Below are 14135 nucleotides of genomic sequence, written 5' to 3' on the forward strand. Positions count from 1 at the left end.
GTTCTGTTCGGGACCATTTGGCTTCACTTTTCTGCATCACCTCCAGTTCAGGATCAGAGCTCCGAGAGGTGAGGCTACATCTGGGTTAACCATTAGCACAGCTGGTGTTTGTGTGTGTGTATGTGTGTGTGTGTGTGTATTCAAGTATAATTGAGTCTGATCCTGGATGTGTGGAACTATGAATCCTGGGAGGGTTTAAGACGAAACAGACTTTTCCTATGGGTGTCACTGAGGTGTCGGGACAATAACTAAAGAACAGGAGGAAGGAACTGTGGAGAAAGAGTCGATTGTGGATTCTGAATGTTTGGAAGGTGTGGGTAAACTTTTAGTAACCGAACAGTTGAACCTGACACTAATGATGTTTTTTTGCCCCAGTATTAAACGGTAGGCAAACACAGGAACAGCTGAGCCTCAGCTCAACAGCTCAGAGGAGAGTGAGATCAAAATGTTTAAATTTGACCGATACCTTTAGTTTAATTATATATGGCATTCATGGCATCTTGGCATAAGCAGAACAATACCCTCTATGTTTGTATGTTCATGACTGTATCGATGATGTGGGGCTAAGATCCGCCTGAGGACATTTTAGCACAAACGTTCAGTTTAAGTGAATTATAGCTGTGAATGAGCGTGATGCTATTCTATGACTTATGTACTGATGTATGTGCTAATTATATGTATTAAAAATGCACTAATCTACTAATCTTCTGAATGTGCCTGAAATCAATATAGGCAAGGCTACAGATTTTAGTCAAGTGATTTATAACACTTTAAAGTTCATAACACTAAGATTAGCATCAGTGTCGGCTTAATTAACATGTTGGCTTGTTAGCTTAAGGTTATCTTGAATAGAGACTAAAACTAAAAGACAAAACAGTAGCTGAGTATAGTTATGAGCAGCAACTATAAACATGGTTATATGAGGCTTCTAATCAGTTTTGGGCAAATTACATATATTCAGTTATTCATTACATAAGACTCATTAAAAAGTATGTACATAGTTTTACTAATTACTAACAGAAATAGTGATTAGTTACAATACTTTCATTACTCAGCGCAGCTTTTGGATTTAACAGGAGAAGCTGTGGCATTAATGATCACAAGGAGGTTTCTGCTGACCATCAACAACCACCTTAGTCCTGCATGAGTGTGCAGGAGTCACATCTCTCCTCCTTTAGTAGCGGTTTACCTCGATCCAAATCTCCAGCTCCTGCATCAAGCTAACATGCATCAGACCAGCATCTCCACCGGACGCACCAGTGTAATTACTGAATTTCAATTTGTAATCCCAACACTGCTGTTACTGACACGAAGTAATGTGTCGCTGCACAACACTGCTCCAGCAATCAACCTCCTGTACTGAGACAGAATAAAGAGCAACTGAGAGAAGCAGAAAGCTGAAGAGAAGCTTGTTAATAGATGTTGACATTTCAACCTGTTCTCCCTCTGCGAGCTGTTCACCATCAGCTACGATCCAGACATATTTCACCGAAAGCTAACGCGGCGCTGAAGGTTGCGTGAGCCTGCAGCTTCATCAGGGAGAGAGAAATTAAAGACTTGGCTGGATTTCACCTTCAGATACATCTGTTTGGCTTTGACGAAGAATAGACTGAGCTTCAGGAGACAGACAGTGTTTCACTTGTGACTCATCTGGGTAAATAACAGAATGATTAACCTGAACGGAAAAAGCAATCGCTGTGAGGTGAATCCTTTCAAACTATTTAAAGTGCTCTTCAAATATAATCCCTCCTTTGTAACTGGAATTTAAACAGTTACAGTTGTGATAATGCAGTGGATATAAATCTGTGATTTAGAGGGAATTTTGGTATTTTAAACAGTCAGAGGAATGTAGATTGATCTGTTCTAATCTGGTTTGTACGTATAAAGGTTGAAAATCATAATGTTTGAGTCAGGCAGTTAGTGTTAGAGCTGCATACATGTAATACAGACGTGTTTCATGCGTGCAGGTGTTTGATTGATGGGAACTCGGGATGAGGAATTCAAATAAATCCCTCCTGACCTCATCAAGCGTTTGGAGATACAGTGTCTGGTTTGTATCAGAGAGGAGGAATGTGGAGCTGCGAGATCGTGCTTCATCTGAAAACTCACATCAACCCCTGGATCCTGTTTAACACTGTTGTTACATCCAGCAGGTGTGCTGACCGCAGGTATGCTGACCGCAGGTCTGCGTTTGAAGGCAGCGGCAGGTGACTGAACGCTTCGATCTGCAGCTGCACGGCTAATATCGTAATGACTGAAGGAAACAGTTCGCAGTTTAAACGCGACGAAACACAGACTGCATTATGGTGGAGAGAGAGCTGGGCAGCCCGACTCAAGGTGAAGAACAGTTTCTTAACTTTGCAATTTGCATAAAACATCCTCCGAGTCAAATTACTGTATTTAATTTCAATAAATTTCAGTGTCAAAATTACCGGTTTAAGCAAAGCAGATGTTAGTTTTAGGTTTTCTCTACACATCTGGTTGAAGTTGAAGACCCACACTTCATGTGAATCAGTTTGAGGAACATCTTCTCCAATGTGCAGATTGTCTTTGTTGTATATGATCATAAACTGATTATCTTTGGGTTTGGGTCAAAACAAAATAGAGACAATAATCATTTATAGTAGCCCTAAAACAAAAAAACAAAAAACTCGGGAATAACTACTCAATTTTTCTAACAACAATGCTATTTTTTCTCATCTTACATATGTTTCTACAACCTCTTGAGAGATCCTGACTGCAGGTTAACAACCACAGACAGAGCCACACCTGTGTCTCTGTATCTACTGTCAATCAAATCACAGCTTTACTGTCTCCTGCAGAATGTGGGGGTCACAGTGTGAACACCTCCCAGCAGCAGCAGCAGACTTCCCTCCACTGTACATCATCCTATCTATCCCTCCCCCGTCTCCCGCCCTCCCCCCTCTAAAATCCTATACAGCAAAATTCCCAAATCAGTCATGAGCAACAACATGGAAACAGCTACATCACCGACAAGTCTGTACCAGTGTGTGTGTGTGCGTGTGTGTGTGTACACATACATGCACATAGAAAAAGACAGACAGAACAAATAGGCGAACATGGGGTTGCTCATGCCTGTATGTGTGTGTGTGTGTGTGTGTGTGTGTGTGTGTGTGTGTGTGTGTGTGTGTGTGTGTGTGTGTGTGTGTGTGCCTCATGGCGGATTTTAGTAATGATGGCTTATTGTAAAATCCTCCAGTCTCCAGGTGCTATAGTTACTCACACACACATACACGAATAAAGTACACACACATGCTTATGTACACATACAATCCACATACAGCACACAGTCACAGCTGCACACATTCACACGTATCATTAAATTAATCACACACTGTCCACTTCCACTTTTCACAAGAGACCTACACTTATCTGGAAATCACACACACACACCCACAGCACAGTATATGAACATGTATTAAAACAAGCTCCATCTTGTTTTTCTTGCCTCCACAATAAAAACTACATAAAGAACAGGAAGTTTGTTTGTATGAAAGTTACAATCAAAAACTTCTCCGCCTCTGGATGTTTTCTCTCCCATGAAACTGCATTAACACACTGAGAAAAACAACTACTACTGTTCCTCTTCCTCTGCACATCATTCTCCTCTGTCAGTTACTGACTCCTTTTCTCTTGCTCTGATGCTGATGTTATGTTTTATTACTCACATATACCGCCAAGCTTCGACTGCTGTAGTACATGCAGGCTAACTGCTGAGCTAATCACAATTTTCCCACAGCTTCACTCACTGCTCTCAGATACACAATCGCCTTCAATCGGGTCGACCAGGTCACACAATCAGGAGAGCTAATCATGTGGCTTTGGTCCAATGTGTCAAGTTTGTTTTGTTTGCTCAGGTCATGTTGGGTGGATGTTTCTCTTTCAGGAATGAATCAGTTAATCTTGTTAGGAAGTTGTCTGTGCAGGCAGAAAAAATAAGAACTACTAATGTTGATGAATTGGCATTTTAAATGTGTATGAAAAAACTGATTCTGGCTTTTATCCTACATTTTAATGACAACAGGACGAGAGAGATGAGAGTCTGCATTTGTTCTGACTCGACTTGGTTTGTGATCTGCTTGAGATTTGACACTAACAGCATGAATCTGACCTAATCTACGACCTGCAGACTCACAAACTGACTTTAGACTTGTTCCTGAAGACAAGAATCTCCAGGAAAAAAAGGCTTTTATTTAATAAATGATGCTGCAGATTAGTGCTTCATTTCAATGTATATCTATTTTGCCCTCATTATCTCCTTTGTTCTGTCATGTGGCTTATGTGTTTAAACAAATCCCTCAGTTGCATTACAGGTATGCAGGTATGTTTACCTGACACTTGCAGCAAATGAAACCGCAGCAAAGAATAATGCTTCAGATCAAAGTCACAGCTCGGGGATAAGAGATTACTGACGTGTTTTTTTGCAAAGTTGTAGACGTCTCTGAGTCAGAGTACTCACAGTAATAACATAAATCATTTTTTATAACGGGCTGTGTTTAGCAGTTCAGTGGAACCACACACACACGCACGCACCTACATGAATCTAGTCACAACAATGTTGTTTTGCCACGTCTGTGAATCATGACAGTGCAGTCTGATTTCCCTTATATGTGTGTGTGTGTGTGTGTGTGTGTGTGTGTGTGTGTGTGTGTGTGTGTGAGACGTTCACAGGTCTTTTGAAGGTTTTCTTACTTGTAGGGGTCGTTGAGGTCCTTGGCGTTGCAGGCCTCGGCGTGGCCGTTACACACACAGCGTCCTCCGATACTGATGTCTTTGATACTGTAGTAATACTGTAGAAAAACAACAATGCACAACTTCAGTTAGTACCATCAGTGTATTGTGATATTTAATGTGTTATTTAAAGAAGATATTACTGCGGCGAGTTAGATGAGATGATAGATACCACTCTCATGCCTGTATGGTCAATATGAAGCCGGAGCCAGGAGACGGTTAGCTTAGCTTAGCTTAGCATAGCATAGCATAAAGACTACTACAGCTAGCCTGGCTCTGTCCAAATAGTTAATAACAATAATAATAAAGTTTATATATATAGCACTTATCAAAATCATTTGCCTGAATGTGTACGAATATATATACTGGATATATTTTTTCTACTGATCCAGCTCTAATAATGTGGTGTCTGGGGTTTAAATATTTTCCTCATTTAAACCTCATATCTTCACAAAAGTGTTAAAACAGGGAGACACTGCACATAATATACATGTGATATTGTAAAAAACTTTTCTTTGTTCTTAGTTAGAGCTTTTTAAAGTAATTTAAAGAAGGAAATCAGGAGTTAAAGAATGTCAGATATTTCAAATACTGAATATTAAATCAGAAAATGAAAGCCAGGAATATCCAATCAGAGTTTACATTCATGATTTCCTTTAAGGTCTTGCTGTCAATCATTTTGGGAGAATATGATGATGATCAACACATTAGTGCTGAATCATCAGTTCCTTCTTACCCTGCGGGTGACTGTGGGGTCGCGGAGCGCCTTGCCCATCAGGTGTCCCAGCAGCGTGTTGGTTCTCAGGAAGCGCAGCCTGATGTTAGTGGCCTTGGTGAACTCCCTCAGCACCGGTGAGTAGGAGAAGTTCATCGCCCCGGGACGACCGTTCACCAAGGACACCACGACCTGAGAGAGAGAGAGAGAGAGAAGAGAGAGAGAGATAGGGACAGAGAGAGAAAGAGAGAGAGAGAGATAGGGAGAGAGAGAGAGAGATAGGGACAGAGAGAGTGAGAGAGAGGAGGACAAAGGCTTTATCAGCTATCAGAAATATAAACATCACAGCCTGGGAAAGTCTAGTGAGCATCAGGGGATGATATCAACCGAATCAAGCACAAATATTCACAAAATGATATCACAGCACAGAATGACTCTGCACTGCATGAATTAAGGGGGAAAGTCTAGTGAGCATCAGGGGATGATATCAACCGAATCAAGCACAAATATTCACAAAATGATATCACAGCACAGAATGACTCTGCACTGCATGAATTAAGGGTTGTTTTAACTATTGGTACATATCCTCTTTCAGTAGCAGCTTTATTTCTACATAAAATTTTTAAAAAATTGCATTTCAGCTACATGAAGCAGTTTCACATTAATATTTAATAATAAAAAATGAAAATAAAAAAAGACAAAAATATCAGACAAAAGCTTCGGCAGCTCTTTTAAATGGACGTGCTGAAGTTATTTAGTTCCTAATTCCACAAAATAATCCAGGAAGCAGTGAAAACAGTGACTGTTTCCATTAATGAGCATTCTGATCAGTTGCTGATCATCTCCCTATCAATCGACTAATTGATTAATGGAACAAACCTCTCCATTTTCCAGCGGGACTATACGAGAGTATTCGGTGGTGCAGGCAATGTCGTCATCGTTGTTGATTCTCTCGATGGTACTCTGTCCAAAACGCTCAATGCAGTCTCTCTTTGAGGCTACACACACACACACACACACACACACACACACACACACACACACACACACACACGAACAGAGAAAGGGGGAGAAAAGAAAGAAAAGCTTATAATCAGTTAAAACCACAGACTGGGAAACGCGATCATCCCTTCATGTTTAACTTCAGTGTGAACCACCCTGTGGTATTTTAATGATGTGTCTCACTGTGATAATTAGAGGAGGGTCTGGGTTTGGTGGAGGTCTGTTTTTTACCCAGCAGTCCTCTTTAAACACACCTCAGTTGGAGCTTCACAACAGCTGGAATACACAACCATTGGCTGCCACTAACTGCACTAACACTGACTCCAGTCCCAACCCCAATATTATTGATCCAACAATTAAGTTTTTATACATGAATGAATCATTTAGGCAATAAAACTACAAATCACATATTACTAAATTATAAAAACCAAAGATATCAGTTATCAAGGACATAAAAAAGGGAAAAAGCAAAGAAAGATCCTCTACCTGTGGAGCAGGTTTGAGGTCAAGGGTCAGAGATCAGTAATAATTTAAGTTCATCTCAAGAAGATGATGTGATGAGGCTTTATTTGCCTTTTACAATTCATTAAACTGTAAAAACATGTTTCATGTTTCAACTTGTTTCATTCACATTGTTGCCTCATAAAGACACAGAGAACATCTCAGTTTATCTCAGATTTGTCCTTGACACAGAAAACGGGACAAAGACAAGGAGTGAAGGGAAGATGTCAGGTCCAGCCCTCGGGAGAGTGTGAGTGTGAGTCTGTTCCAGCTGCAGACGTTCATACTGAAACTGTCAAATAGCTCTGAGATTTACAGCTGTGAGGCCGACGCTAATTTACTCTCATCTATCTCCTGTCCTCCCTCCCCTGTAGAGTTCAGCTTGCCGCTCAGCAATATGACAGTATTGTATGAAGTGCAGTTACTTTTCTCATCATGCTGAAAGAGGGGAGGAAAAGACAGGAGCTGATCCCAGGTAGCCAGTCGAGGTAAACCAAATGAGGACCAAATGTGAGCCGGTGCTGGGCCATATTTGCCTGATTTTGGGGGTAGAAGCGAAGTTAGGTTTCTGGCACAACGTCACCTACTTCCAAGGTGCATGGAGAAACACTCCAGAAACACACAGTAAACAGAAGAACTTTATTAGACCAACGTGTTTAGACTTGTGGCCTTCATCACAAGTAAAGGGTGGTTCTTAAAATTGTACCACTACTAGTTGTACTACTACAAATTCTTTATAGAGGCCCCACAGGCAGATATGTATGACTGTATATATATGCAGACTTGGACTGATTCAGGCTGAAAATCAGCTGCAGTTATCATCAGCTGTCGAACATCATCAGTCCATGGCTTGTCATTAGTGTGTACATCAGAGAGGCCAAATTTGGGCCGCTTTCGGGCCAAGAAATTGCAGCTCGAATAGCTGATTTTTTTTCATCACCAGCACCCGCAGCACACGCAGTAAAACATTTTTTCAACAAGCTGCCATAACTTGCGAAGACTTTCCCTGCAGAACTGTCAATCATCCTCCCAGATGTCATCACCTGAAACTATATTTTTCTTTTACGTAGAGTTGTATTTCTCCCGGTGTTTACTTTATCTTTTAACTTTTACGTAGAGGAAATTTCAGGATCTGCCGTGACTCACAGGCTCCTTGATCTGATGTGGAGAACATTAAACAAAACAGACACCGAGTCCCTGTGAGTATATCAGTATATATGTTTGCAGTAATGTATCTGACAGCAGTCTGAGAACAAGCTGACCTGGACTGTGAGTTTAAGAGTGAAGTTAAACAACTTCCCATCAAAGAATTTTGGGTTAAAGTCAATCAAACCGTTTTATATATATATGCCTGTGCCACCTTGGACACCTGGAGCAGCTTTCAATAATGATAATTAACCCCATGTCATTATACCCCCCCCCCCCACCACCACCACCACCACACACACACACACACACAGACCCAAACCCACGCTGACTCCCTTCTCTTTACTCATATATTCTTCAAGCTGCAACCTGTTGGCAGACATGCCTGGAATTCCCCCTCCAGCCCACCTGGAGTGACAGCTGCCATAGCCAATCAGCTGGCAGCTCTGTGATGTAATGATCTCCCGCCTCTGACCCGACCAACAAACCAATCAACCAATCAGCCGCCTGCCTTCGGGGGTGCCGTTTAACTCTGAGATTAGAGGGGGAATTAAAGCGAACCCTGGGGGAGGTTGAGGAAAGCATGAAGTGATGTTGATGGAGTCTGTCATGGTTTGGTCCTAATAACATGACATCTGGAGCCAAACACATGTATGTAGTGTATAGGTGAACATGTATATGCGCGCTTGTACTCACAGGCGAAGTACTGCCAGGGTTGGTAGGTCTGACCGAAGTCGATGGATCTCTCCAGAACCCAGAGATCCGGACGGGGAGAGTTGGCGAACTTTATCAGCACGTAGGCGACGTGGAAGAGCTGCAGAGAAAACAGAGGAGGAAATTCACTTAAAACACTCAAATATTCACTTTGTTTGGATTGGTGGATTGGTTAACGTACATTCAGCCAAGAGAAAAGGCCAAAAACTAAAAGAAAAGAAAGGAAAGGGAATTACAAAAAGGAACGTAAGGCAGGAAAGGAAGGAAAGGAAAGAACAAGAAAAGGTAAGGTTGGAAAGGAAGGGATCAAAAAGGAAATTAAAGAAAATGAATAAAGGAATATAAAGGAGTAAAGCGAGAAGATAAGAAGGGAAAAGAAAGGATAGCATAGGGCAGGATATGAAAAAAAGAAATACGATAGGAAAAAAGGTTAGGAAAACAAAGGAAATTGGAGGAAAGGGAAAAAGGAATGTAAAGGGTTAAAGAGAACAAAAAAGAAAAACAAAGAAAAACAAAAAAATATTGGTAGGATTGAGAAAAATGTAAAGGAGAAAAAAAGAGAAACAAAAGGAGACCATCACACAATTATAGTGAAAAAGGGAAACGCGAGCTGCCAACCTCTAATAAAACCAATCGACCTTTGCGCTGACCCGAACAGCTGACCTGTGAAACGTGTCCTCTCTGAGGAGCCGTCACGTCAAAACCAACTACAGTACGTCTGATCTATTACGTCCTGTTACATGTAATGTTACGAGTTCATGTCAGAAAAGCTCCTGATTCCTGACACTAATGAGCACCAGATGCTCCCTCAACACACTCTCTTGAGTTTCAGCCCGGCTGCAGTCTCTTTTCTTTCACTTGTCATCCCTCACTCATTTCCTGAAAGGCCCTGAAGCCGGTTAGCCGGCGATGACAAACCGTTCTCATGGGGTAGAGAGCGGCTCAGCTGAACTGTTTTGTCTGTCGGACCTTGAAATCTCTCCCCGGCTGAAACAGGACACACTGAGATAACACGACGATGCACATAATAACATTATAGCAAATCACAATCACCTCCTCTGTGTGCGTGTGTGTGTGTGCGTGTGTGTGTGTGTGTGTTGTACAAAGAGGCAGTGTTGACAGCTCAGTATAAGTGAAGTATGTGATGATCTATGCTGCAAATAAATCTGCTATAAAGCTGAAAGAAATGCAATTTGTCACATGATTCCAAAATATTGTATAATACTGATCCCAAGACACCTCACTATAACTTTTCATTATTCATGAAGGCAGGTTTCATTACAGAGCAACAGGAGAGAGTGGAGTATGTTCAGGGTCACATCTCTACAGTTCTTCTTCTGTTACTTTGTCACTTTGATGTTTATCTTAAAATGTGGTCAGTAAATCATCCAAGTTACAATTACAAACAAACACAATCTACTTGAAGTCATAACACACAAATCACTGTTGCTCTTGTTCATAATGAATACGTCATTAAAGTATCCACAGGAAACACACTAAAGAATGTGAAGTGCGTCTGTATGTGTCGGAGTAAAAACCAACCAACTTGTCTTTCTGCCTGTGTTACAACAAGCTCAAGGTTTTTGTCTTTGTTGCACCAAGAGCACACACACACACACACACACACACACACACACACACACACACACACACACAACACACACTAGCTCTTTGATCATCCATCATTGCAGTTCGGCCTGTGATCTCCAGACTTCCTCCTTCTGACATGCAGCTCTGTCTGTCAGAGCTGGTGACAAAACACACACACGCACGCACGTACACACATACACACACACACCTAAACAACTAGTGCTACTCCATCACTGTGGAATGCCAACAGCGTGTGCGTGTGTGTCGGTGTACTTCAGGCTGATGAATGAGAGGAGGAGGATGATGGAGGGATGATGGGAGAGGAAGAGAGGAACATGTCAGTTTTTGTCTGTTGACAGAACTCAACTTCCTCATTCATCCATCTCCTGTCCAACCTTTCAAACTTTCTTTCTGCTAAAACTACAACTTAAAACATTGTCAGTGGGACAATATCCATAAAAATCTAATATTCTTATATTCACTTTAACTTTATTTTTGACGTCTGTCCAGATAAAGGAAGAGGATTCTCCTAAAGTCTTAACCAAACATACTGTGTGTACAAGCATATCTGTGTGTGTGTGTGTGTGTGTGTGTGTGTGTGTGTGTGTGTGTGAGAGAGATCTGAAGGACAGGAAACAGAAAGTGAGGCCTCCACACGTCCCTCAGGGCCAAAGATATTGAAAGAAAAATCCAGGAGCATTCCTCTGATTCCAGGGTGAAAGACTGACCTTAAGTTAAGAGTAGACGTTTCTAACTGGAAACACACGACAGCAGCTAATAAAACGAGTATAAAGCTGAATGAAAATACTCCCTCAGCATTGTGATATAGCTTCGATCATTAAAAGGCAATGATCCACTTTGCATACACTTACACTTTATTTAGTATTTTTGGCCACTTGTTTACACTTCAGATTCCAGCCAGAGCTCCCGTCCATCCAATCGCATTCAAGAATGAACTTCAGCCAAAACTCATTCTGAAACTCGCCATGTTCACAGATGTATGAAATCACGATTGGGCATCAAACAGCAGGAAGCTTTGTGACATGAGGCAACTGGTTTTAATGGGAAACAGAGCTGAAATGTTTAAGTTTTAGTTTAAGTCACATTTCAAGCAACAGTGGCAAACATTTCTTAATCTCAGTTTCTCCAAGGAGAGTATTTGCTGTTTTTTTCAGTTTTATATCATTGGACATTGAACATCTATTCGGGTTTTTTTGTTGATTAGACAAAACAAGACGTGTGAAGACGTCACTTTGGGTTTTATTCACTATTTTCTGACATTTAGCAGCATAAATGGTTGATTGAGAAGAGATTAATCTTCTGCTTTTGGTTTGGTTTTATTTTGAAATAAATATTCAAAAAGAGAAAAAGAGACAAAATCATGGATTCAACACAACATGAAACATCAGAAATAAAGTAGAGACAGTAAAAATGATAATTAAAATAAACATAATCATAAGTCGCAGCCCTGACGGGAAATGTAGTGTTAAATGTCTAGAATCACAGGCATGAGTATACCCACTAGTGCCAGATACATGTGATTGGTCACCATGGCGACCTGTAACTTTTCAGCTAAAAAACCTGAAGCTAAAAAGTAGCTGTGTTTTGATTTTAAAAGTTCAGTACAACATTATGTGAAGCTGCAAACAGTGAACTGATGAAAACTGGCACAAAACACAAACACAAAATGGAGTAAAATGCACAAATAACCCACAGCCGTCTGTCTCCAGCTCTCAGTGGGAGCCAGTCTGTTGCCTGGTATAAACTCACACTCACATACACACACACACACAGTAACACACGTTCAACAAAAGGTTTCGCTGACCCCCCTTTTTATTCTGCAACTCGCACACACACACCCCCCTCCATAGGATTTATGGATTAGTAGCGGCCTCCCAGGTCAGCCTCCCTGAATTGCCTGCAGACCCATCAATCAAACCGCCGTTACCATGGCAACGGGCAGCCAGCAACAGGTCAGAATAAGGGGAGAGACAAACAAACACAAGATGTTGGAAGAAAGAGGCAGAGAGGAGACAAAGACAGAAACTGGAAAGTCGCCTCGGACACAGGTGGAAAAAGACAAGAAGAAACTAGAAATCTTTAAAAAGCTTTACATGCTCTTAATTAAAGTTATGAGTCAGATCTGAGGCAGCTTTTCTCTCTCATCACTCACACTTCAAAGCTCGGCACAGAACTCCAGCCATCACAGACATCGAATGAGCACTTTATCTCATACAAACAGACGGACACTGCTAAAAGTGCACTTAGTGGACCGAAGGCAGACACGAGCTCTACTTCATCACGCAACCTGGCAAGGACACGGCTCTGAACAAGTGTGGCGCGTCGAGCTCCACCTGTCGCCTAAAGAATGACAGGTGGAGCAGAGGTTCAGACCCACGACGATTTATGATGTGTGATGACAGGAGAGGAGGGCGGAAAAGAGGAGGATGAATGGAAGCAGAGAAGCTACAGGTGAGGTAGAGTGACCCAGGGTCAAATGTTTCTACTGCATTTTTACTATGTTAGGTACACGGGACTGCATTTAGCCTATGTTCATTTACTGTACTGGAGAACTGATACACATTGATGGCAAATAATGTTACTGGCTGCCGTCCATTCAAATGATCCACAAGCTTTTAAGTGGAAATTTCCTAATAGCTCCATGTTTTTAAATGTCTTACTTTTATTTTCAATTAGTTTTCAGTATAGAACTGAAAAAGCAGAAAACACACAAAATCATCAACAAGACAAGACAATAGATTTTAGGTTTAGCTGCAAGTAAATTAAGTGATACTGTTCATATGTAAACCTATTAGCTCAACACTGAACCAACGTGCCGGCAGATACTGTATGAATGTTTAGGTATATATGACCGGGTGTCTGAGGAATGCAGGTGTGTGTGCATGTGTGTGTTTGGCCCCTGGCTGGTTTAATAATTGTACACATTCCTTGGTGGCACCACATTCCCGGTGCCTCAGGTAACCATGGAGATAAAACGAGGGACATACAACAAAGGGACAGAGGGAAGGATGGAGAGAGGGAGGAAGGGAAGGAGGGAGGAGATGCTTCAACACGTAGAAACCAGACGGATCAACTTTAAATGTCACCTGCTGAGACAAAGTCAAAGTTTTGGTGATTTCACAGCTTTTTATGGAAGAAATGCTGCAGAGCTGAAACGACTGGCCGACAAATCAATTTAGCCAAAGAACAATTTGACACTAAAAAAGATTCATTTTGTGTAAAAAAAAATAAAAAAATAAAAAAATAAAAAAAGGCACTATTAGGCGCAAATGGATCATTTCCACCTTGTAAATAATGTAAAATTGATTTCTTTTCCATCCAAATGAACCTTTGAGGCTTCAAACAATGTCTCAATTTCCAAGAGAGGATAAAGATCTAATGGCTGGAATCCAACATCTGGATCAGCACCAAAATCTAATCAAGTGTTCTTTGGCTCAAATGCAAACTGGTCTCTGTGGGACTAATGGAAAAAAAACAAAAAACAGGTGAATGTAAATTAAATGAAATCAGAAAGTTATTTGAGCTCAAAAATCCAATCTGAAACTGATATGATTACTGAGAGGAAAGGTGATGTTACAGAGGAGAAAACACATGAGGGACGACGACGACCCTGCTGACCTGCAGAAAAAGGACACTGAGCTGGACACTGTTTTTATGCTGTGTGTGTGTGTGTGTGTGTGTGTGTGTGTGTGTG

At 41.2% G+C, this 14135-nt stretch overlaps 1 protein-coding gene across 2 annotated transcripts in view; it reads right to left on the minus strand.

Moving 5' to 3' along the window:
- The window catches only part of lama5 (laminin, alpha 5), a 90043-nt gene that overhangs the window by 46760 nt on the left and 29148 nt on the right, over positions 1–14135 (minus strand). For both annotated transcript variants that reach the window (XM_087170066.1, XM_023392960.2), the window contains exons 3-6: positions 8813–8930; positions 6347–6465; positions 5489–5659; positions 4714–4811 (exon numbers count right to left, since the gene is read on the minus strand). In XM_087170066.1, coding sequence (XP_087026192.1) covers positions 4714–4811; positions 5489–5659; positions 6347–6465; positions 8813–8930 — 506 coding nt within the window. The remainder of the gene's footprint in view (positions 1–4713; positions 4812–5488; positions 5660–6346; positions 6466–8812; positions 8931–14135) is intronic.

The sequence above is a fragment of the Seriola lalandi genome, unplaced genomic scaffold (assembly GCF_002814215.2).
Source record: "Seriola lalandi dorsalis isolate HSWRI2012SDOR001 ecotype SW California unplaced genomic scaffold, Sedor1 jcf7180002054927, whole genome shotgun sequence".
Classification (NCBI taxonomy): Eukaryota; Metazoa; Chordata; class Actinopteri; order Carangiformes; family Carangidae; genus Seriola; species Seriola lalandi.